General features: G+C 46.1%; 2 protein-coding genes across 6 annotated transcripts; one reads left to right on the top strand and one right to left on the bottom strand.

Annotated features, from left to right (window-relative positions):
* The first annotated feature begins 1,236 nt into the window (after positions 1-1,236).
* tssk6 (testis-specific serine kinase 6) lies at positions 1,237-2,073 on the top strand. Its single transcript, XM_076275446.1, has one exon. It carries the CDS (start codon positions 1,237-1,239, stop codon positions 2,071-2,073), a length of 837 nt encoding a protein of 278 aa, XP_076131561.1.
* Positions 2,074-2,614: 541 nt separating this feature from the next.
* Positions 2,615-22,018, bottom strand: gatad2ab (GATA zinc finger domain containing 2Ab). Of its 5 annotated transcripts, none has more exons than XM_076278781.1 (13): positions 21,657-22,018; positions 13,858-14,057; positions 13,388-13,481; positions 12,516-12,801; positions 9,965-10,091; positions 9,391-9,522; positions 9,051-9,122; positions 8,592-8,720; positions 7,839-8,039; positions 7,226-7,490; positions 6,507-6,952; positions 5,749-5,992; positions 2,615-4,816 (listed from the first exon to the last, which is right to left on the bottom strand). In XM_076278781.1, exons 2-13 carry the CDS (start codon positions 13,927-13,929, stop codon positions 4,683-4,685), a joined length of 2,202 nt encoding a protein of 733 aa, XP_076134896.1. In that variant the 5' UTR covers positions 13,930-14,057; positions 21,657-22,018; the 3' UTR covers positions 2,615-4,682. The 5 variants fall into 5 exon arrangements, with proteins under 5 accessions (XP_076134896.1, XP_076134897.1, XP_076134898.1 ...); XM_076278782.1 differs by having other exon boundaries at positions 13,403-13,481; positions 21,657-22,017; XM_076278783.1 differs by lacking the exon at positions 13,858-14,057.
* Positions 22,019-22,056: the final 38 nt, after the last annotated feature.

Raw genomic sequence — 22,056 nt, 5'->3', positions numbered from 1 at the left:
TATATCGACAGTATGGTCCTTGTTGATTAAAATATTACATTAAATGAACTAAATTGGTCACAAACACTAAAACAAGGCTCTCATGGTTATTGACAATAGACAGCTTATCATTGTCCAACCCCTATACACTATCATATTACTACTTATTTTACACGATTATTACAAACATAAAATCAATGCCTCCCTGGGATCTACAAGAGCTCTGGGAATAATTACCATATTGCAATAGTAACAGAAATTGAGGGGGGAAACAGCAAGTCCCTCTGACAAGTGAAGTCTGTCCCCATCAGGTCATACAATGCCACTGCATCGTGATGGCAGATGTTATCTGCTCCTGTCAGAGCCCCCAACTTAATTGGTGTTCAGCAGATATGTGAATTTAATCTACTTGTAAAAAAGCACCTACAGAAATGAAGCCTTAGCTTAGTCTCAGATACACCTCTTCATATTTTTCATAAATTAGATAGATAGATAGATAGGCCTACTTTATTGATCCCCAAGGGGAAATTCAAGAATAATTATATAAATTATATAAAATCCACAATATATTTTAATTCATCTATCTGTTTCTTTTTGGTTAAGCAACAGTATAAGAATAAAGCCCACAATGTTTCAAAATGAAAGTCATTCATAACTATATTTATTGCATTAAGATTGCAAATAGGTTTATTGGACCTACTGTCTGAAGGATGAGAAGACACAAATCTAGGATATAGGCTAGCCTGTAGTGAATGTGACATACATAATTCACCTTTGTTATTAAGTGTGGTTCTACACATTCTCAACGTGAGAAATTGTCTCTTGCGATTTACTGCAATTTCCACAAGCCTACCATTAATTCTGGTATGCAATAACAGACCCATATCACAAGGGTAATTATTTACCAATATAAATTAAATAATTAATTACCCATGAGATAGGCCTACAATCCAATATCGTTCATTTGGCATTCAGGCCTAGGCCTACTGAAGCTACATTACGCATTACCTCTGGCCCGCTTTTGTCATATTGTCATGACGTCACAAAGCACACTAATGATATATTGCAAGACTATTCTCATCAAGGTCATTAGGCCCATTTCATCACCTCAGAGGTCCCAAGGAAGCATCCGTTCCTCCAACAACGGTCGAGGTAGGGAGCAGGGTTTGGCACCCGACCCTGGGTGTAGCCTTGTGATGGACCGGATCCCGTTTAACCTGGAATAACCTAACCTAAGTCAAACGTTGAAAAATCAAAATGTATACGGAAAAGGTATTGAGGGGTATGGGCTATAAGATGGAGGCCATGTTAGGTGAGGGAAGTTACTCCAAAGTTAAACTGGCTCATTCCCAAAAGCACAAGTCTCAGGTGGCCATAAAAGTTGTAGACCGCAAGAAAGCCCCGCACGATTTCGTCCACAAGTTTCTTCCAAGAGAGCTGGCACTGTTGCGAACTGTAAGGCACGAGAACATTGTTCGTGTTTATGAATTCATCGAAGTTTGCAACGGGCGGTTATATATCGTCATGGAGGCGGCGGCTACAGACCTTTTGCAAAAGGTTCAAGAGGGCAACGGTGTACCAGCAGATGTAGCCAGGGGCATGTTCTCCCAGATAGTCAACGCGGTGAGTTACTTGCACCATAATGGAATCGTACACCGGGACCTCAAATGCGAGAACATCCTACTTACTGCGGACAACCAAGTGAGGTTAACGGATTTTGGATTTGGGAGATTTGCGGCTGGTTATCCCGATCTAAGCCAGACTTACTGTGGCTCTGCAGCCTATGCTCCACCAGAGGTGCTCCTAGGTGTGCCTTACGACCCCAGGAAGTATGATGTCTGGAGTTTGGGAGTGATTCTGTATGTCATGGTCACTGGATGTATGCCTTTCGACGACTCCAACGTCGCTGCACTGCCACTGATCCAGCGCAAGGCTTTGGTGTACCCAGATGATGTTGCGGTGGAGGAGTCTGTTCGCGTCACCGTATCGCTTCTGTTGCAGTTCAGCCCTTCGACGCGCCCATCAATCAAACAGGTTTCCGAGCAGTCTTGGCTTCAACAGTCAAGAGGCGATGGTATCAATCAAACGGGGTAATTAAAACCAACTGAACCCATTTTTGTTTTAAATGGTCTTTAATATGTAAACTGTTTGGAAAGTAGCCTATATCCTTTGCAGTTCCTTTTACATTTTGTCGACTAAACTGTAGATAACTTTGCAGAAAGAATTTGCGCATTGGTTTCCCAGTGCAACAAGTGTCTACCAAGCAAATTCTGTTCATTCTGGGCCATTAGAAAGTCAATCCAGGTAGGGTCAGACGACTCAAGTCAGTATGTTGTCAACAGTTCAGATTGTGCGCTGAGCTGTGAAAACCAGGCTATTATTTATTTTAAATCTCAGGGCATCCATTTTTCAGAAAACGGTTAAGACACTAGATTTTTAGACTTTTGAAAGCCATCCTCAACACAAAGGCTCTTAATAGGTCTATGGCCCCACAAAGGTTCTTATAGAGCCAACAGCTCCATCTACAGTTCAATCTAAACAGTACAGTAGGCTACATAAGTTTCAACTGCCCTGTCAATTGATCACTATAGGCTAATGTTTCTATGTTTTCTTCCTCAAAGAAAAACAAATTCAGTTCCAAATTTTATAATTTCTTTTATTACAGCAGAGGCATGAAAACCCATTCAATCCTAGATATTCACACAAAAATGTAAAAGGGGTTAAAATTAGTTTATTTTCATTAACAATTGAGCAGAAAAAAAATACAACAAAAGTTACACTTCTTGTACAATTCATGGTGGGTATGCAAGGCGGTATCAGGCCAGCACCCCTAAAGACGGAATGGTGTTAGTTAATCACTCAGCATAGGGCAACGCTGCAGACAGGAGCAGCCACAGAACCAGTAGCCCAAAGACGGACACTGTGAGTCTCCATAGAGGTGCAAAGGGTTCTGTCCAGAGGACTTCCAACACAGGGAAATTAATGACTTTTCATGGATTTATAAAGTGTGGGAATAGATTAAGTTGGATGGGTGGAGAGGCTGGAATCGCCAAAAACACACAGCTGTTTAGATATGCCAAGTTAGTTAAATGTCGGTGATGAGATTCAGAAGTACCAAAACCTAGGAGTTTTGAAATACACACTGCTGTAAACCCAACATGGATATGGCAAGTTGTAAAGCACCAAAATGAGCTTAAAAATTAGTTTTCCAATTTTGTGACATATTTTGTAGCTTTAAGGGCAATAGACCAGGTTTTACAGGACTCCTGCAATAAAACCTAAAGGGACCCCCACCCACATCAACACCCCCATTTCTGGCTTTCTCCACCAGGAGCGATTACAAACTTTACTCTTGGTGTGAGCAACAGAGTAAAGTCATTACAAATATTTTCTACTCCAAGTTCATTCCACCACCCCATGACTAAACTGAGCACAAATAAATTATGGATTATTTCATGAGAAAATTATTTCCAATACTTTAGAGCACTGGACAAAGCGGGAACGATCGGGGATGATGATAATACCTAAATAAAGGAACTTAAAAACAAAACAATTATGCATTGGAATATCCTTCATCTAAAGTGACCTTTTAATAATATTCCCATGTACAGCACTTACCTAAAGGGAAAAAACACCACAACCTAGGACTAAAAGTATAATATATGAAGGACACCCTGGCCCCTTCTCAGAGGAGAAACATGCTACCATGATCAACATCCCCAAATCCACTTTTAAGTACAGTAGTAGCACCACTGTTTCATCACGGAAGGTTATACCAACTATAGAAATCACTTCTCCAAGAAGTGGTCCATGACTGCTCACTACCTTCCTTAACGCTTAGCTTTTTTCAAAAAGGTGTTTAAAAAATAAACACTTAACAATCAGATGTAAAACCACCTAAACTGTATAACCAGACCTTACAACTTAGACCTTAACGAAAGTCCAGTTTCATTAGAATGGGGGATAGAGGGGGTTGGGGGTCTCTGCTTACAGTATACTGCAGGGGGGAGGGGGGGGAGAAAGAAAGAAAAATCAGCAATACAAAATGACACAAACCTGATCCTCCACATTGCTGGTTGGTGATTCAGGCAAGAGGCAGACTGTGTCTTCATACATATATAAGTCTCTTAGTTTTGCAAAGCTAAAGCAAAAAGTCTAGTATGATTAGGTGGATGGTCCACAAAGCCCAAAGACACTCCCTGCCGTTGTGGGTGCGTTTTCCGCCGTCTCACCCACTGGAAACCAGCGAGCAGCAGAGTGGCGGAAGCCAGTAGTCGGGCCTGTGTGGGTCCATCTTTGGCGTGACCTGCTGCAGCTGCCCTGAGCTGCCTGCGCATAGTGCAGATGGGTTCCTGCCTATGGGTGCCCAAGAGGTCCACGTTTCATCTCCTTCCCACTTCCTTTTGGAGGCCTCAAGTTTTCCTTTTCCTCAGAGGCTACTTATCCAACCCCAACACACACATACAGGGTATGTTTACCTCACAAGTACCGCTAGCTCAGAGGAAATAATAGAAGATCAGGTGTGGGAAAGAGCTTTTTTTTTTTGTTTTGTTTATTATAATAATTGGTCAATAGCTGGTTACCTCGTATCGAGGTAATCCACCAAATGTCCACTCTTATGCTGATAAATCATTACAATTATAACTACCATAAATTCTCATGTCCAACAGAGGGGGAGGGAAGGCGGTGGGGGGCCCAGGGGGTTATTTCCATGTGTTAGCTGTCTGAGAGATGGAGCGAGAGGGGATCATGTCCAGCAGATACTCGCGCTGGCGCTCCACGGCAGAGGTGCTCTTGTGCACCGTCAGGCTCGGGTTCACGTAGGCCATGGTGACGGCTGAAACCAGAGGAAATCACAGGTGTCAGTCAGGTGGGGGTAAAAATGCCCAAAAGTGAAACAGCCGCATCTCGAACGGTCCCTTCACATGTCCCTGAGGTTTATAAAGGCTTGAAATTGCACTGTTCTTAATAATCCTAATTTATGAAACTGCATTTCAGGCCAGACTGTTCTGCAATCTGTTCATATTTTTGACTTTGACTCTGTTTACATGCACTTCAGTATCCCGGTCATGATAGGCATTCTGAAGCATCACGGTTTTGTGATTGCGCGTGTAAACATCACATCCCGATTTCAGAACCCCGGATAAGCCCTTATCCCGGTTTTGAGAACTCCAGTTATGCTAGCTGGAGTAACGTTACTTTGATAGAAACCGGGATTATGTTCCATGTAAACACTTTATTCTGGTTTCTAATGCAAACAAGCGCAATTGCATAAGAAACTGGGATAAGGACGGCTAATAGAACTGTTGGTAACCCGGATACCAGTATTAATCATATATACAAGAATATTAATAACCAGGTATCTCTGTGTTGATGTAAACACTATAATGACCGTAAATTGCCATTTTCTTACTTACTACCTATAAACATTATGTCTGTCTGGATTTATTGCAAATGTCAAGATTACTATGATTACTGATGGTCTGACCAGAATAGCATGGAACCAATGAACCTTTAAGTGATCCAAAGAAGGCAAGCTTGAATTACTTTCAGCACTTACATAGCACCACATTCAACCATAGTGACTGACTAAAAAGAGTGATGGGAAAGAGAAAGAAAGAAAGAAAGAAAAAAAGAGACAGAGACAGAGAGAGAGAGAGAGAGAAAGAGAAAGAGAACGACAGACAAAAGTGGGGGCTGGAACTGGGGGCCATCAAACACATGTTTGCTGGGCACTCAGTGGGCTCCAGTCAGACGGGCGGCATCTACCTGCACTGAGGGCGTTCTGCTTCTTCCAGGCGTTGGCAGCGGGGCTGTTGCTGCTGCTGCTGCTGCTGCGGTTGCTGCTGCCGCCGCCACTGCTGCCCTTTGCCCCTGCACGCATGGCATGCTTACCTGGCCTGTTGACCAGAGCGGCGGCCGTCACGGCACTCTGCAGCTGCGCCGGGGAGAAGGTGTGGCTCACGGTCCGGCCCCCCACAGACTGGCCCGAACGAGGCAGATGGCCTGGACTCTGCACCGGCAGCAAACAAGACAATGGAGGAGAGCAGGAAATTAAGAGCTGCAGACTAATAAGGAAATGCAAAGAGGGACGTGCAAAAGCCACCATGTCTTTTAAACCAAAAATATGCTTTACAAAAGGCTTTTTTTAAAACTCTCAAACAAGTACTGTTTGTGGAACAATATTAACGGAGAATTCTGGTGATTTTTCACATAGATCTCATGTTTATCGAGGTCACTGAGTACTGTCGGTAAAGAAAAAAAACCCCAAAACAATCAGTTCTACCAAGTTCAAGTTGCTGCAGCCAACAGCTAGACCTGCCAGCTGCATAAACATGGGGACTCGGTGACCTCCAGAAACAGAGATCTATCTGAAAAATTGCCGGAATTCTCCTTTAATGACCATAGTAAGATTCTTCCGGTAACAAGCCTACTGGTATACATTCAGTAAAAATGATACAGTAGAAATGACTGCACTACAAGCTGAAACAGGTCAGCTGTATCACAGAGAAGCCCCTAATTGGTACCTGCTTGATGGTGGAGTGGTGGCGGTTGACCGGCGTGTTGCGGTTAGCCTGTGCCTGGTGAGACAGAGATCGCGCCTGCTTGTACTGCGGAGAAACCAGCAGATGCTGCTCGGCCTTCACCACCGAGGACGACAGTGAGGAGACCGAGGAGGAGGAGGAGGTGCCGGCGGAGGACGAGGAGGACTTGGAGGAGAGGGGCGAGGAGGCGGCCTGCTGCATGATGCGCTGCTCAATCTCCTGCTCCTGCTGCAGGGCCTTGACGAAGGCCGCCTTCAGCCGACTGGTGTGCTCGGCCTTCAGGGCCTTCTTCTGGTTGGACGACATGCAGTGCTCGCACATGATGGTGCCGCCCTTGTCCTGCCTCCAGCGGGAGGTGAAGTCGGTCTGGCACTGGGAGCAGGTGAACGGCTCTTTGGGGGCCGCAGGGGCCGATCCTGGGGCCTTTCCTAAAAAAACAAACAAATAAACAAACAAGCTAAGCAATTGTGACAACAAAAGCAAGGGCGACTGTGTGGCAATTAGCCCATCAACCTTTAGCTCCGTATATACAACACTAGTTAATCTCGCGACCTAATTCTCCTGAGCCCTCATCTATTGTGGTTTCTCAGAAATCACCCATGGTTACAGCAACAGGTGTAGGCAAGTAAAGAAATGCCTGTGGCTAGCTTGTGTGTGTGTCGTAAGAATGACAGGAGTGTAGCGGGCGTTTCCTTGCCCACCTCTTCCCAGCGTGTCGAGCAGGTTCTGCACAACCTCTTCCAGCCCCACCAGGTAGATGAACTCGTTGTTGGCGGCCGAGGGCAGGAAGTTGAGCTGGGGCGCGGGCGGCTTGGGCGGCGGGATCTCCAGGAGGGTCTTCTCCAGCTGCTTGCGCAGGGCCAGCTTGGCCGCTGCCTGCCGGCTGGCCGGTGAATCGTTCACGTTCACCGCGGAGCTGTTGGACTGGGAAGTCAACGTGGAGCCCTTCAGGTTGGTGGGAGAAGCCTGAGAGTGGGTGATAGGAGAACAGTTAACACCACAGGCTCTGGGTAAGACATTACCTGAACTCCTTTTTGATATCCAATTACAGTTCAAATGGATGATGAAAATGGCATTATATGATATAAACTTCTGTATATAAATGTACATTATATTATATAAATTCCTGTATATTGCATTTAGTATTACTTGTTTGCCAACAGATTGATTACTCATGGTGGCCTTTACAAACTGTCTGTTAAGTCTTCTTGTCTGCCATCATGTGACGGCTTATATTATGCTTCTGTAGTACACCAAAAGCACGCAGCATTCTCTACGCCTGTAGGCATCAGAGGGAGGGCAGGAGGGGCACACCTGTGAGATATTGACCAGCACGTTGGTGTTGGGGACGTTGGCCACGCGGATCAGGCCCTGCTGGATGATCCTCTGGCCCTGCACCTGCAAGCTGGGCATGGAGGCCCGCGGGGCCAGCAACAGCGGAGGGGGCCCCGAGCCCGAGTGGGCCTGGTGCTGCTGCCGCAGGCTCTGAATCTGCTGGGGAGTCACCGAGATGGGCTGCACAGAGACCGAGAGAGACAGACAGAGAGACAGACAGACAGACACAGAGACAGACAGACAGACAGACACACAGAGAGACAGACAGACAGACACAGAGACAGACAGACAGACAGACACACAGAGAGACAGACAGACAGACAGGCAGACAGACAGACAGACAGACACACAGACAGACAGACACAGACACACAGACAAACAATGGTGAGATGCAGAAACATAAAAGAACATAGCCTGACTTTCAGTCACAACATTATCACTCAAATGTTCAAATATAATAATATACAGCTTGATTGAGTCAAAACTGTAGCATGGTGCCAATTTCTAATTCTTGACTTGTTTTGTTCATGTGCACAGGCTTAACATCCTGTTCCCTCAACCTCCTTATATGGCAAATGACACCATCAGTGGTAAGTTGTTAGTGCTTCAGGCAAACTACTCAAATGGCTGGTCAATAATTGAAAACTTGAATACTTTTGTCTACCATAGGCCACGCATTAGGATAAAGTTCAAACAGAGTATTGTACATGCATGGGAGGACTGTGGTGTTACCTGAGCGCCTCGGACCAGGGGCGGCATGACTATCTGAGCGTTCTGGGAGCCCAGTTTGGAGTTGACCTGCTGACCTCCGCGCACCAGAGGCGGGGGGATGACCGTGCCCGAGCTGCGGCCGGAGTTTGCCTGTGAGCAGCAAAGGTTGCACACACGCACGCACGCACACACACACACGCACGCACACACACGCAGCAAAGGTTGCCTTTAGAGATCCACTACTACACAACATTGGCACTTACAACAGCATGAAATACATGTCTACGGAGAGAGCAATGTGAAACCATTTATGCAAGATACAGTACGAATCATCAGCCTCATACTGAGCTTCTACTCTGTCTGTAAAGACTAGAGGTGATATATGTTGTAACATGGATGTATGTTAACCAGCAAGGACTAGTATTCTAAAAATAGGGAATGTTTCTTATTCACATACTTGTGCGGAGGTGGAGTACTTACTTGGAGCTGGCCTTTACTGGAGGGGATACTGCCTCTGACCAGTGGAGGTGGAGTTGCCACAGAGTTTATGGGCTGACAGAGAGAAACAGGAAATGGGGGATTTGAGGGGGGGGGGGGGGCATATGAGAGGTGAAATGTGAGGAATCGTGTGTGGAAGGACAGTGGCGTATACATATGCTTAGGAGGACTGTGAGCGTGCGTGTGTTTGTGTGTTTAAGTGTGTGTGTGTGTGCCTGTGTGTGTGTGCGTGTGTGTTTAAACGAGTGGAGAGTGTGTGTGTATGTTTAAACGAGTGGAGAGAGTGTGTGTGTGTGTGTGTGTGTGTGTGTAGATGCGGTACCTTTTGCACAGTGCTCTCCTTCTGGATCTGGCTCTGCCGGAGCTTCTTGAGCAGCACCAGCTTGGCCTCCTGCAGACGCAGCTCCTCCTTCAGCTGCTTAATGATACGCTCCCGCTCCTCTGGACTGCTCTTCTGCACGCGCACACACACACACACACACACACACACACACACACACACACAGGCACGCACACACACGCGCACGCACGTACACACGCACGTACACACACGCACACGCACACACACGTACACACGTACACACACGCGCACACACACACGCGCACACACACACACGCGCACACACACACGCGCACACAGGCGCACACGCGTGCGCACACACACACACATAAGTACATGGTCTGTTTTTCTATTAAAAAGGCAACCTCTGCAAACACTCACACCCACACAAACACAGTTAAATGTTACCAACAAGCAGAGGCTGCATTTTTAACTGTAGCGCATTGACTGGGTTTTGGGTTAGGCACCATCAGGACTAACGTTACTGTGCTCTCGGCCACGCAGCTGCCCTCAGACAAACAGGACGGTGGCTGTGTGCTGGCCTGGCCGTGCTTACCATAAGCACGTCCGTGTCGGTCTTCTTCACGATGTGGCTCAGGCCATTCATCATGGGACTGGAGGGCTCGTTGTCCGACAGCACAATGACATCATCTGGCGTTGGCGGCCTCTCTTTCTTAATCTCACTGAGAAGACGGAAGAGAGGAAGAGACACACACACACACACACACACACACAGTTCAAACCACTGCAGCATTGATCACTACTGAACCATGATGGGGACAGTGTCCAAGCCGAGGGCCGTCACCACCACATTAATGACAAAGATGCAAAATGTACAGCTTACTGTAAACAACTCAGATTACAATATTAGAACTTTCTTTGGTCCCTCCACAAAATGTTGATGGCAGGTTCCAACCATTAAAAATGACAAAAACAAAAAAAAGACTTTCCAGAACTATATTATAGGTCTGAAAAATATCTATTACAATCATAGGCCAACAACAGCATTGGCCTGCCCCCATTAAGATCCTCAAATGCAAACCTGTGCTCCATCCACGGCATTTATTATTTACCTTTACAAAAACAAATTGCCGTATGGGCCCCAAGTTCCCCCACAATCGAGTGTGCCTGCTGCAGTCCTGCGCACGTCTCTTGAGGGACAAAAGGACTGGCAGGGCCTGCATGAGGCCCACTCTTGAGGCCTGAATGGATGATGGAGGAGATAACACCACCCCTCCCCCTATCCCAACCGCCTCATATCAGGCTTTGCGGTCTCTGATGGGAAGCGGTTTGTGGAGTGTGTGTGTGGTGTGTGTGTGTGTGTATGTAGAGGGGAGGGGGAAGTGTGTGCGCGTGTGTGTGTGGGGGGTTGTGTCATCAGGACAGTTGTTCTCTGGCCGAAGCAAAGTCTCCGCCCAGAGACAGCGGCCTCCGAGGCCTGGTAAAGGCAGTGAGAGGGAAAGGAGGGAGGGATCGTGGGTGTGAATGGCCTAATGCCAAACAACAGAACGCAGACACACAAAGACAATGTCCTCAGCTCTGGCTGTGGGGCAGAACACATGCCTATCAAAAGGGACGCGCACCATCTCTGAGCGTCTCGAATGCCAGTACAGCGAGACTGCCGCCAGAACACAAACTCAGCGCAGTGCATGGCTCCATTCCAGGACCCAGCAGAGCTCAACACTCACACACATACTTGTTCAGTGTGTGTGGAACTGCACACTGAACAAGTGTTAGGGTACACATGGCTGTCACACACATCTGCACACAGACCACTGCAGAGGCCCTTCTCCATAGCAGTGGCAGAATGAGTCAAACCAATAAATGATAAAACACTTAATATACACAAAAAAAGTGTGGCAGTGGATTGTTTGTGGCTGCTCGAGTGTGTGAGTTAGTGAGTGTATGGTGCCTGGTGCCTGGGTGGGGGTGGGGCAATGGGACAAGGCAACATAGCAGGGGGGGCGAGCGTTTTTTGTTTCGTCTACACAGGCCTGCTATCACTTCCTGTGTGCATTACTCACTACAAAAAGAGATCACATGACCCAACCATTTCCCTCCACCATCACATGGCCCTCTCCGTCCCTACCCCCCCCCCCCCCCCTTTACTGATCCCTCTCATGGAAACCATGGAAACGACCGGTTGGAACCAGTTTGTGACAACCAGTCTTCATTTTGTGAAGTGAGGCGTAGCTCAGGTGCAGCAGCAGCAAATGGAGCAGACAGCTGTTGCTGTTGTTGCCACTGCAACTCCGCAGGGCTGAAAGTGGAGCACCGGGCCAGAGCAGCGACATCCTGAAGGCAGAGCGCAAACGGACTCCCATCACAACGTACTCTCTACTCTCAAAACACTCAGAAACGCTCTCAACAACGCTGAACATCTGCACATATCGTTACCCACAGGGCCAAAAATAACTGCAACAAAACCACCCTCCTTAGCCTAAACGACACTGAATTTATTAATAGCAACATTTCAGAAGAGGAAATGTACAGAAGCTCTAATATCCAGAGATCAAAAGGCTCACCAAAGATTGTCTTCAAGAAATGCATGTTTAGTGGAAATTATGTTTTTATTATGCTGACATTGTAGGTCTAGTGCCATGCTGGAGAGGCATAGGAACTTAATTGTATATTACATTGAAGGTAAATGTCTCATGTCTGTAGTACAATTTAGGAGAAGAGGGTTCTTTGGTAGAATCCATGATAAACGTTTGATACTCTTCAAGTTGTCTGGAGTTTTAAAAATGAGTGCAGGGGGCTGACAGCATTTCGCTTCAGGAGCTTGAAAACACCGGGGTAGTGTAGATGAGAGGCGCAAACATAACAAAAGTGTTTCCGATTCAAACGAAAACAGATTACTGTGGATGTAGCAGGTGCTGAGCAAACTTTCGTGAGTGGAGACTTGCTGCAGGCAAAAGATTTATTCAACAAGCTGCACGATTATACGTCACATAGTGTAGGAAGTTCTGAATGGTTGGATTACGTCATTTTGGTGTTTATATGGTAGCCATCCCAGATACCAGTAAAAGCACTGTAAAAATGAGCGTTTGAGGGTGAGTCTAACACTACTTTCTTTGCCTAGAAGTGCACTGGTGATCTGGGCTCACCTCTTGGTCGTGCTCATGTCCACTGGCTCGTCACCGGTTTGCAGCTCCACCTTGATGGTGGCCTTGACCTCGCCGGACTTCAGCAGGCTGCTGACCTTGGTGGCGTTGGGCAGCTCCGCGTTACTGCCGAGCCGGAGCCCCTCGTCGTCGCCGCCGCCGCCGGCCGCCAGATCTGGGTGCTCCAGCTTGAGCCGCTTGAGCTCGGCCTCCGAGGGCGGGGCATCCTTCTCCAGCGCCCTCTTCTGGCTGCGCGTCTGTCGCACCACCTCCTCCGACATCTTCTCACCTACAGTTAGACACACGCAGGGGACACAGGATGAGCTTTTCCATATACACGTGTCGTCACACACACACCCACACATACATATTGAACAAAGTCCACTGATATCATCTGACAATGGTTTTGGTTTCTTTCTGCAGCTTGGAAAGCCATATGCACCTATAAGACATCTCAGTGTTACAGAGTCTCAGATCATTTACATGTTGTTAAGCAATAATCAGTGTGCGTGGGTGAACTTATTCAGCGGGCCACTGCCAACTTCCTACTGGTGCAAATGACTCATTTTATTGTGCTCTAATAGGGTAGGACTTCTTATATTGTTTTCTTCTCGAAGTTGTTTGACTTTTATTACAATGTATGGGATAGTTTTAACCATCTGGCTTGTTTGATGCATTGAGTATTTTACGAATCAGTGGTTTGTTCTCTTTCTGTTCTCTGTGCTTGTGAGTTCCCAAATCCCAATCAACCACGCTGTTATGAAAGTACTGAATCTTGAATTTACACCTCAGAGTGACTAAGCCCTATCCAGATGCAAGAAAATCCACATGCTGAATATGCATGACATAGCCTTGCAGGAAAAAATTCCACACACACAGATTAGTCTTGCCTGGATGCAGAGTGAAGTCAGTCAGCCTTTTTGGCCAATTCTCCTCCTCATCGCACAGGCTCATCGAACAGGTTGAGAGCTGGATTTGGATGAAAGGGTTTTGATATTCAAGCAATGGCATTCAAAATATAATTCAATAATTTTCCACAGGGCAATCCCACGCAAAACTGTCACGTCCATAACGCCAACACAATGCCATGGTATGGTATGGTGTGAATGATGATTACTTGAAATTTGAGCATTCACTCTTCTTGGTTGTAGAACAAACATGAAAAACTTTTCACATAATCATTCGCATCATACAAATACCATGGCATTTAGTTGCCGTTACGGACATGACAGTTTTGCGTGGAAGTGCCCCACAGTGTGAAGTATAATTGCTTAAAGACTTTAAATAATGCAGCCTCAGCCTGTTTTAGTACTGGGGGTGGAAAAAAAGTCCTTTCTGGGACAACCTGTATGTCTGATGGTGCTTTTGTCATCTCAGTACTGGCTTTTCCTTCTGATGGACAGAATGGGGCCTGCATGACAACTCTACGCCTCCGACAGCTTCTTAAGAGCCTGCACTCCTGCACTTCCACACGAACCCTCCAACAGCATCCAGGTCACATCAGGTCCTCACATCAAGCCTGTCAGCACCCTACATTTCCTCCTGCTACAAAGCAATGCAAACTCAAACGGGTCATTTTCATTCTGCTTACGGCTAGATGTTGCATAAAACAAACTATATATACACACACAATCACAGTCTAGATAATAAAACAATGCATTAGAACTCCTTAACAGCCATTGAAGAAGTAAACAGGCCTTTCAAATCAGTGACTGCTTCAAGTCATTTATCATTTTCATGTCCTTGGAATTTCATTCAATGAAATGATTAGGCTAACTTTTCATATGTGGAATGTATAATCTTGACAGACAGATATGAGCTCCATGGGCCGAGCTCGCATGGGGCACGAGTGGAGCACGATTTAGGCCCATTTAAGCCTACAGGGTTTACTCCTCAGTCATGGCAGTTTTGCCAACTGTAGAGTGCTCAGCAGCTTTTTGGGCAGACGCCCTATGATTCAACTCTCTTAATCCTTCCGCCCCTCCCCCTTCAGTTGTCCCATTAACATTTAAACTTTTTATTATGTCAATCTACTCTTATTCCACATAGGTCCGTACCCATGTCACACATCATACAAACACACACACACACACACACACACACACACTACATCTTCCGTCTGATAAAGAAAGCTGACTCAAGGTCTTTCTCATCTGCCGTGACATCATCAGGGTTCCACATGACCCTTCCCAAGATTCCATGGGACACACAAAGCACTTCCCTGAGAACCGGTTTGAACTGGTCTGTGGGCGAGAGAAGCTCAGGCAGGTTTTTAACCCCTGGAGAGACGGGGCTGGCAGCAAACGCATGAGTGCCCCCACACACATATGCTTGCACACGAGCACACACACACACACACACACACACACACACAGGTCTGTGTCTGCTAGGGAGGTGGGGCCTTAGCATTCCAAAACAAAAGTCAGCCTGAGATGGCCGACGTCGGCCACTCTGAAGCAACAACAGGAAACATGGCTGAGCAGAGGCCACTGCAGTGCACACGTACACACACACACACACGGGGGCGCACAGACAGACACACGCACACACACACGTCTGTGTTAAGCCTACGTCGAGCGTCAGAGAATTTGTAATTTGTTCCCCAGACGCCATTTTTTCTCTGGTCATGGTCATACTTAAAGAGAGCAAACACTTCAAGTTGTGTGTGAATCCAATAATGTGAACTTTAGTGAAACTGACAGGAGGACAAAACAATGTGACATATGCACTCAGATGCTGAAGAGTGCCACTACAGAACTGATCTAAGGGATGTCACGTCAGACATATTTTCCTACGTTCAATAAACCACTTCTTTAACATGTAATTTTAATCTTCAGAGAGGTGTTCAAGAGTAGACAAGTCTGCAATAAGAGGTCAATAAATCAGATGAGAGGCTGAACTGCTCTAAATACTCATGTATACTGGGCTGTCCTTTGTTCAGGCTCAGTTGTTTTGGTTGAAGAACTGTAGAACGGTAGCCTGACGAGCCAGACCCACATTAAAATGTAGGGTCTGGGCACTCACCGTTCGCAGTGCTCAGTCCGAGGGGCGGGATAATCAGTTCTCATCCAGCAACTCCTGTGCCTATATCATTTATATATTTTTGCTGATAATATCCAAAGTGATGGTGACGCAGTGAAACACTTCTTTCGAAACCCCTCTCTAGGAACAGCATACATGGCTGCAGCATTGAGCTTTCTACATCCATGTTGTTGCTACAGGACCAAAGTCCGTGCTGAAAGCAGGAGTACTCGGAGGGTGGGGAGCTCCTGGTGTTTGTGGCTGCTACGTGGGACAGAGGGGTAGCCATGGTAGCTAGCATGGGCTCTCTGTCCTACTGCTCTGTCCAGTTGCTTTAAGTCTAAATGGGGGGGGGGGGGGTGGGGGTGGGTTAGCAATAGAGCAGAGAGGGCTGTTTCTGGCAGAGGGCAATCACTGTGGTGTCCTCTGGTGAGAAGGATTGTCTGTAGCCTGTATACCCTGCTGCTTACCAACACATAGAAAAAGGAAACGCATGGCATGAGCTATGGAGCTGTACTGTTAACATATTAACAAGAGGTGGAGTGGGCATAGAAACCACCAGGTAACAAGAATCAGAACAAGAGTCAAGACGAGTCACGAGTGGCCAGGCTTTACTTCTAAATCTCTATGTAGAGCCTGGACATCCAACTCTCAAATGCCCATTACAAATGCCTATCAGAACTGGGCAGATTACTGAAATAGGATCAACGCCTAACAAGACAGGATTGCAGAGGGGGACCTAGAGAAAAGGGTCTCAGCAGCTTCTAGGAGCAAGATGAGGGGTAGAGAACTCATTACAGGTGCAGGCATCAGTCAGTCTTCCCACAGAATTGGATTAAATTTGGCGGTAGCTGACCTGGACAATGGGGGGGGGGCATCTCGTCTGTGATTTGGTGGAACAGTTTGTTATGTTTTTATTGCCGTTTTTGGAGCCTGGGCTTGTCCACAGAGATCGCGTTTTTTTTACAGTGTATTCAGGGCACAGACAGCTAGCAGTTGGTTAGGTGATGTTTGCAGTAAGTGACATAAAATGTTTTAGCCTAAAAACACGTGGCATCGCTTAGAGCACCTTTAAGACCAGAGCGCACACGGCCCTTCTAGAGAGGAGCCGAGTTTCAAACTGCCTCTACTGTACGGACTTTCATTACACACTTTGCATAGCGGAGCTTGGATCACAGCATCATTACATATTTGCATACAAACGACAAGCTATGGTCAGTGCCTGCCTCAACACAGGTGTTCTTTCACAGGTGGAGATGACAAGAACAAACACCACGGGGCACTACCCACAGCCCTATTCTGCCCTATCAGATCAAGTTGTAAAGTGGATCTGGGGAACTGCCTGACTACAACTATGCAGACCATCAATATCAACTAAGCTACATGAGTAATCTTTATGGACTTTTAACAAACATGAACCAGTATGCTCCATTTTACCTCCTGTGAGCAAGCCCCTTTACAAATAACTCTGCACATAACAATCCTCTTGACACTCGGTTTGCGAACTGGAATGGAACCGGCTCTCTGTCGATGGAAAAAGGCCAACAGTGTCACTTGGCTTCTATCAACCAAACGCACACACACCAATTTGTTTATTCAATGGCCATGCATATTTAGTATACATAAACGAGACCAAATAACATGAACATTTGCGTATGCTTTACACATGGCCCTGTAGCAACTGATCGCATGCGGGCTGAAGACGAGGGCCGCACTGGATGTGAAGGAGCTCTTTTTCCCCTCCTGAGGCCTTCAGCTCTGATGCAACAGCTTCCTCTGGGGAATAGACAGAGAGCTCCTCCACAGCCTGCAGGAACTATTCATTATGTGACACTTGGAAAGCAGCGCTACAGAGACGAGGCCCATTCACGATACACGCTGTACTTCCCCCCCCCCCCTCCTCCCAAAAGTCAGACGGATAACATGAAGAACAGCCTCAAAAGAATTCCAGTCGGGAATCTTCCTGAAGACGACGCTGACCCACAGCACCCTTTGCTCTGAGAGAGCTCCACTGTCCGTGTGACGGCGCCTCATCTTTACCTGAGCACGCTGTAAATTAACCAAAAGTTCCACCCAATTCCATGTCTACTTACTCACCCCGAACGATTTCGCAACGCCACACACACACACACACACACACACACATACACACACACACACACACAGGGAACAGGTTAAAGAGATCCTTACAAGGGCCGTGGCCCCCTGCTATCAGTCCTACTGTACTAAATACCCATCTCGCTCCTTTGTTCCCCCTCACAGCAGCCCCTGGCTGACTGGAGGATGAGTGCCCCTAATGGTGCAGCATTGCATATCAAGGGTTAAGCCCCTGCCATTTTGACGCCACCGATCTGGCCATTAGGGTGTTACCTAACAAAATGGACGTCTTTAACCCTGCGGCTGCTGGGGGCTCCACCTGGTAGCCTGGCCTCCCTAGCAACAAACATGACAGTGAGCACGAGGCCAGGAAGTGGAGCCAATCTGCCACACGTGAGCACAAAAGAATGCTCTCTCTCCCTCTCCCTCTCACACACACACACACACATACGAAGAAGCAAACACTTACAGCGCAGACACCCCTCCCCCATCTCTACATGCACACACACAGACACACATACACACCTCATAACAGGATTGCACGTGCCCAACTCCTATCTCTGACTAGATCGCCACATTCGGTCTAATCTGCATGAACCCTCAGTTGAATGAGAAATTGCATATAAAAAATAATATTTCATTGGAAATGTGTGTGCAGGGCTATAGTGATGTCCCTGAATTAGTCTAGACATTGAGTTTAGAATGTCTGAAATCCTCAATAAGAGGATGTTTGTAATACTATCAAAATATAGACTGACTAAGAGCTTGATGGCTTTTTCGTTAATTAGTAGCTGTGGCAGATGCTCTGGGGCTCAGGAGACGCCAACTCCAGATCCAGACAAGAACTCAAGCCTGTATGCCTGTAGGGGCCAAAGGGGGCAATGAAAGGCTGAATGTAAACTGGTTTAGCACGTTTCTTCACTGACATCTGATAATTTTCTTCACCAAATCCATCATCCCTAACATATGTGACCATACTAACAAGTTGATTGCACCGATCTTTGCAGGGTTCTAAACAAGACCCACGAACATCAAACTGCTCACCAAAGCACCAAGCAACTTCCAGCACCTGGCTCACTTGCCATGGACATCAACAGTCTCAGAAAGAGAACCCCCACTAACTAACTAACTAACCTGATGACCTCTCCTCAGCCTATATGAACACCTGCCATTATTGGGTCACATATGAACACAAACCATGACCAAGCTCCTGCAAGGGGGACGTAGCTCCCTGACACAGGTTGTTCATGTGGTCCCCCCTGGATGAATGCCTTGATGTTGCATTCATGTTGCAGTAGCACTGAGAGTTCCAGAGTTGTCATGTCAGCACTATCCCTCCAAAACAGAGAGTGACAAACTATTGTTGAGAGACACACTAGAAAAACATGGCATTGTTTTCAATTCTTTCACCGGCCTTCTTAAAACCCAATGCCAATGGATCTTAGCGTTTTACTGTGCATTTCTAAACAACTCCCTCTGTGCGAGCAGTGCTGACCTATTTTTAAGACATTTGGTTGACATCATTTCCTGAGATGAGGGCCTCTGTCCGTCTGACCAGTCAGTTACAAGGTTTAGGCCCTTGGCATGCTGAGCCAATGGGGCAAAGGTCTTTTCACGAAGCCTTACAGAGCATTTGGCTAGTTGTGAAGGTCATCCTAAAGCTGTCCTCACTGTCTCTATCGAGTAGGCCTTTGGCCTAGTGCACATAGAGCAGTTTTACCGCTATGATCGACAGAGATCTTGGCAGAGACTCTGCCTGATGACTCTGTTTGAAGTCAGGAAGTTGGGCTGAGAGACTGAAAAGCATCCGACTGGCTAGTCATGCCTTCGTGTCGGTTGTCTGCATTTCCTGTTTATCACTCAGCCTACTCACTCACACATAGGCCTAGACCCACCTCCACATAATCAAGCTGTCCTTATGTAAAGAGCTGCTTTTACTTCCTCTCTTCCTGTTGCACTACAACACGATCAATCCAAAATATAGACTATAGCCAAACACTAGATGACTAACACTTGTAGCCTATGACTAACAAACGTTACAATAACCTTCTCCTTCCACATTCCTCGTTTCACCGTGCTGCAAAATGCCAGCTATACTGATTCTCAAAGACAGTACAACATAGAATAATAGAATACACTGTTGAAGGGGATAGCCAGACTTTCATCAGGGTCAGTATTTCAAGTCAGAATATTTGAAAGTGGATATGGCTTTAAATTAAAGCACTGTCTTGATAATGGCTACAGTTCCCTGTAGAGGCTGCCTTAGTCCAGCCAGACTATGGAACATGGGGACTGGGCCGAAGTAAGCAGAGCTATGCTTGTCTGACTGCATTGCTCTTAAATGGATTTCTCAGAGGGGTGACCACTCCAGATGCAGTTCTCCATGACGTTCAAACAGAGGCCTCCCCTTCAATCACTGGGGAGTACCAGGTCACTCTCCTGGATAATTAACGCACAATAGGTCTTATAAAACTCACATTACATTAGAAACAAGATGAATTCTTTACATTGATATCTACTGGCAACGGGAGACTTGGTTATGGACACAGGGACGGACACATGGAACTGGGTTGGCCACAAATGTAATGCCCCTTCCAAATGCTCGGCACGTAAACAAGATGTAAAAAAGTATATACGCATCGTAATACAGTGTGTTGACCCGGCAAAGTACCTCATACAGTACAAAAAAGTAACAAATTGCACAGCTTTATGACAAGAGCAAACACAGGATAGCTGCTAAGCTTGAGATAAACAACCAGTGTTTTAACTTAAGCCACTCCATGTATAACAAGACAGTAGAACAAGCAACGATAACATTACTTCACATATGCAGTGTAAATATAAAACGTGTTATTATGATATCGATCAATACCGGTAACGATAAGACTCTCAAGCAAGGAATAAACAACCTCACCTTAATTTAACAACATATTTTAGGAGGATCCATAACCATCCACGAAAATAGATAAATACATATGGTTATATTATATACATAAAACAATAGCAACACAAAACATAAACCAACAAATCGCTATTAAAACAGCCGATTATAGACGTATAAAAGAGAGTTTTGATTGGTGCCAGTGACTGACACTCAAACACTTCCCCATAGAAAGTAGGGATAACATTAGCTAGCTGCATCTAGATAGCTACCCGGCTAACTTATCAGGCTTGTAACTTTGGCCAATAACCAAAAACTGTCCATTTGAAAAGCTGACCGCCATTTAATAGCAACTTCATTACTACATCAAGATCAAGATTCGGTAAGTTAGTGGATGGTAGTCAACAACCAAAAGGGCTAACATTAGCTGCCTTGGCTAACGTTAGAAAGCCAACTGGCTACTTTTATTTAGCCATCACAGCCTCTGTTCATGATCTGTCGGATAGTCTTCAACTTTATTCATCTACCTGCACAACTTGTTTAGTCGTAGTGATCTTTCAAGTTTTCACTTGACTGCTTGAATGTTTTTTCATGTGATGCCTAAAGTATCTAAACAGTTAACTTATTAGTAGAATTCTTAGCCAGCTAGCCAACGTTAACCAGAAGTCCCGTCTTCGGACAATCGGTCGGCTTGCCAGACAGACAGACGGACAGACACTCTGTAACAAACAATCGTGGGATTCATAGCTAATTGGGTAACGTAAACTCGATAGCTTACAAGCGACCCAAGGCACTTTAAATAAACTTGACAAATTTCAACAAGCTCCAAACTGACTTGTAAAGCAGTGCAGACTATTAAGTTTTTGAAGACTCTTAGGAAAGAAACGTCGGGTGGTTCTTAGCCATCAATAGCTAACGTTAGGTGTATGGCTAATTACACCAGTGTGCAAGACAAACCATTGGCTACCTAGCATTTCCATCGATGTGTTAGCTCCGTAGCTAGCCCGTTAGCTGGCTAGCTAGGTGTTGCTAGCTAGCTTGCCAAGTAACGTTAGGCTGAGGACTAGGAAAACTTATAATCTTCGAGGTCATTTAATTGATACCCAAATTGTTTTCACTTCAGCATTATATACAGCTGAACTTACGGAGAAGGAGTGATGATGCCGTAGTTTCCCTCGAGACTTTCCCACGCGTTCCAAATAACTATTTACCCCTTAGTTCGGTGTAAAAAAAAATCCCGGGGATCCCCTTTCAGCCCTGCCCGTTGCTTCTCTGGTTGCCAAATAATGAGCCGTTTACACATGGAGACTCGGCGTCACAGCACTAAGCATGCGCGTTTAGCCACACCGGGCAGCCGGTTGGGACAGTGATAATCAATTCTGAGATGAGAAAGATGAGTTTATATCATGTGACCTTGCCATTAGAGTATCTTACCAACAGATGGAAACAAAAATACAAACTTTGAAGCCTGTGCTGTGATTGACAATTATGTGGAGGATGCTCATCTCAGCTTCCCTATCCAGGCCATTTAGTTCATATAGCAGA

This window comes from Alosa pseudoharengus, unplaced genomic scaffold, assembly GCF_046254945.1.
Source record: "Alosa pseudoharengus isolate Yale_2024_CS ecotype anadromous, Long Island Sound unplaced genomic scaffold, YU_APseudo_1.1 YU_APseudo_1.1_scf_11, whole genome shotgun sequence".
NCBI classification, from domain to species: domain Eukaryota; kingdom Metazoa; phylum Chordata; class Actinopteri; order Clupeiformes; family Clupeidae; genus Alosa; species Alosa pseudoharengus.
This window is presented reverse-complemented; position numbering and strand designations above follow the sequence as displayed.

Excerpts from the sequence above, each read along its gene's own strand:
- tssk6 (XM_076275446.1), top strand. The coding sequence starts at position 1,237 with ATGTATACGGAAAAGGTATTGAGGGGTATGGGCTATAAGATGGAGGCC.
- gatad2ab (XM_076278781.1), bottom strand. The coding sequence starts at position 13,929 with ATGCAGGCCCCATTCTGTCCATCAGAAGGAAAAGCCAGTACTGAGATG. Across the intron at positions 12,802-13,387 it reads TCCAGGCAAGACTAATCTGT|GTGAGAAGATGTCGGAGGAG; the intron begins GTGTGTGGAATT and ends GTCTAACTGTAG. Across the intron at positions 7,491-7,838 it reads TGCTGGTCAATATCTCACAG|GCTTCTCCCACCAACCTGAA; the intron begins GTGTGCCCCTCC and ends ACCCACTCTCAG.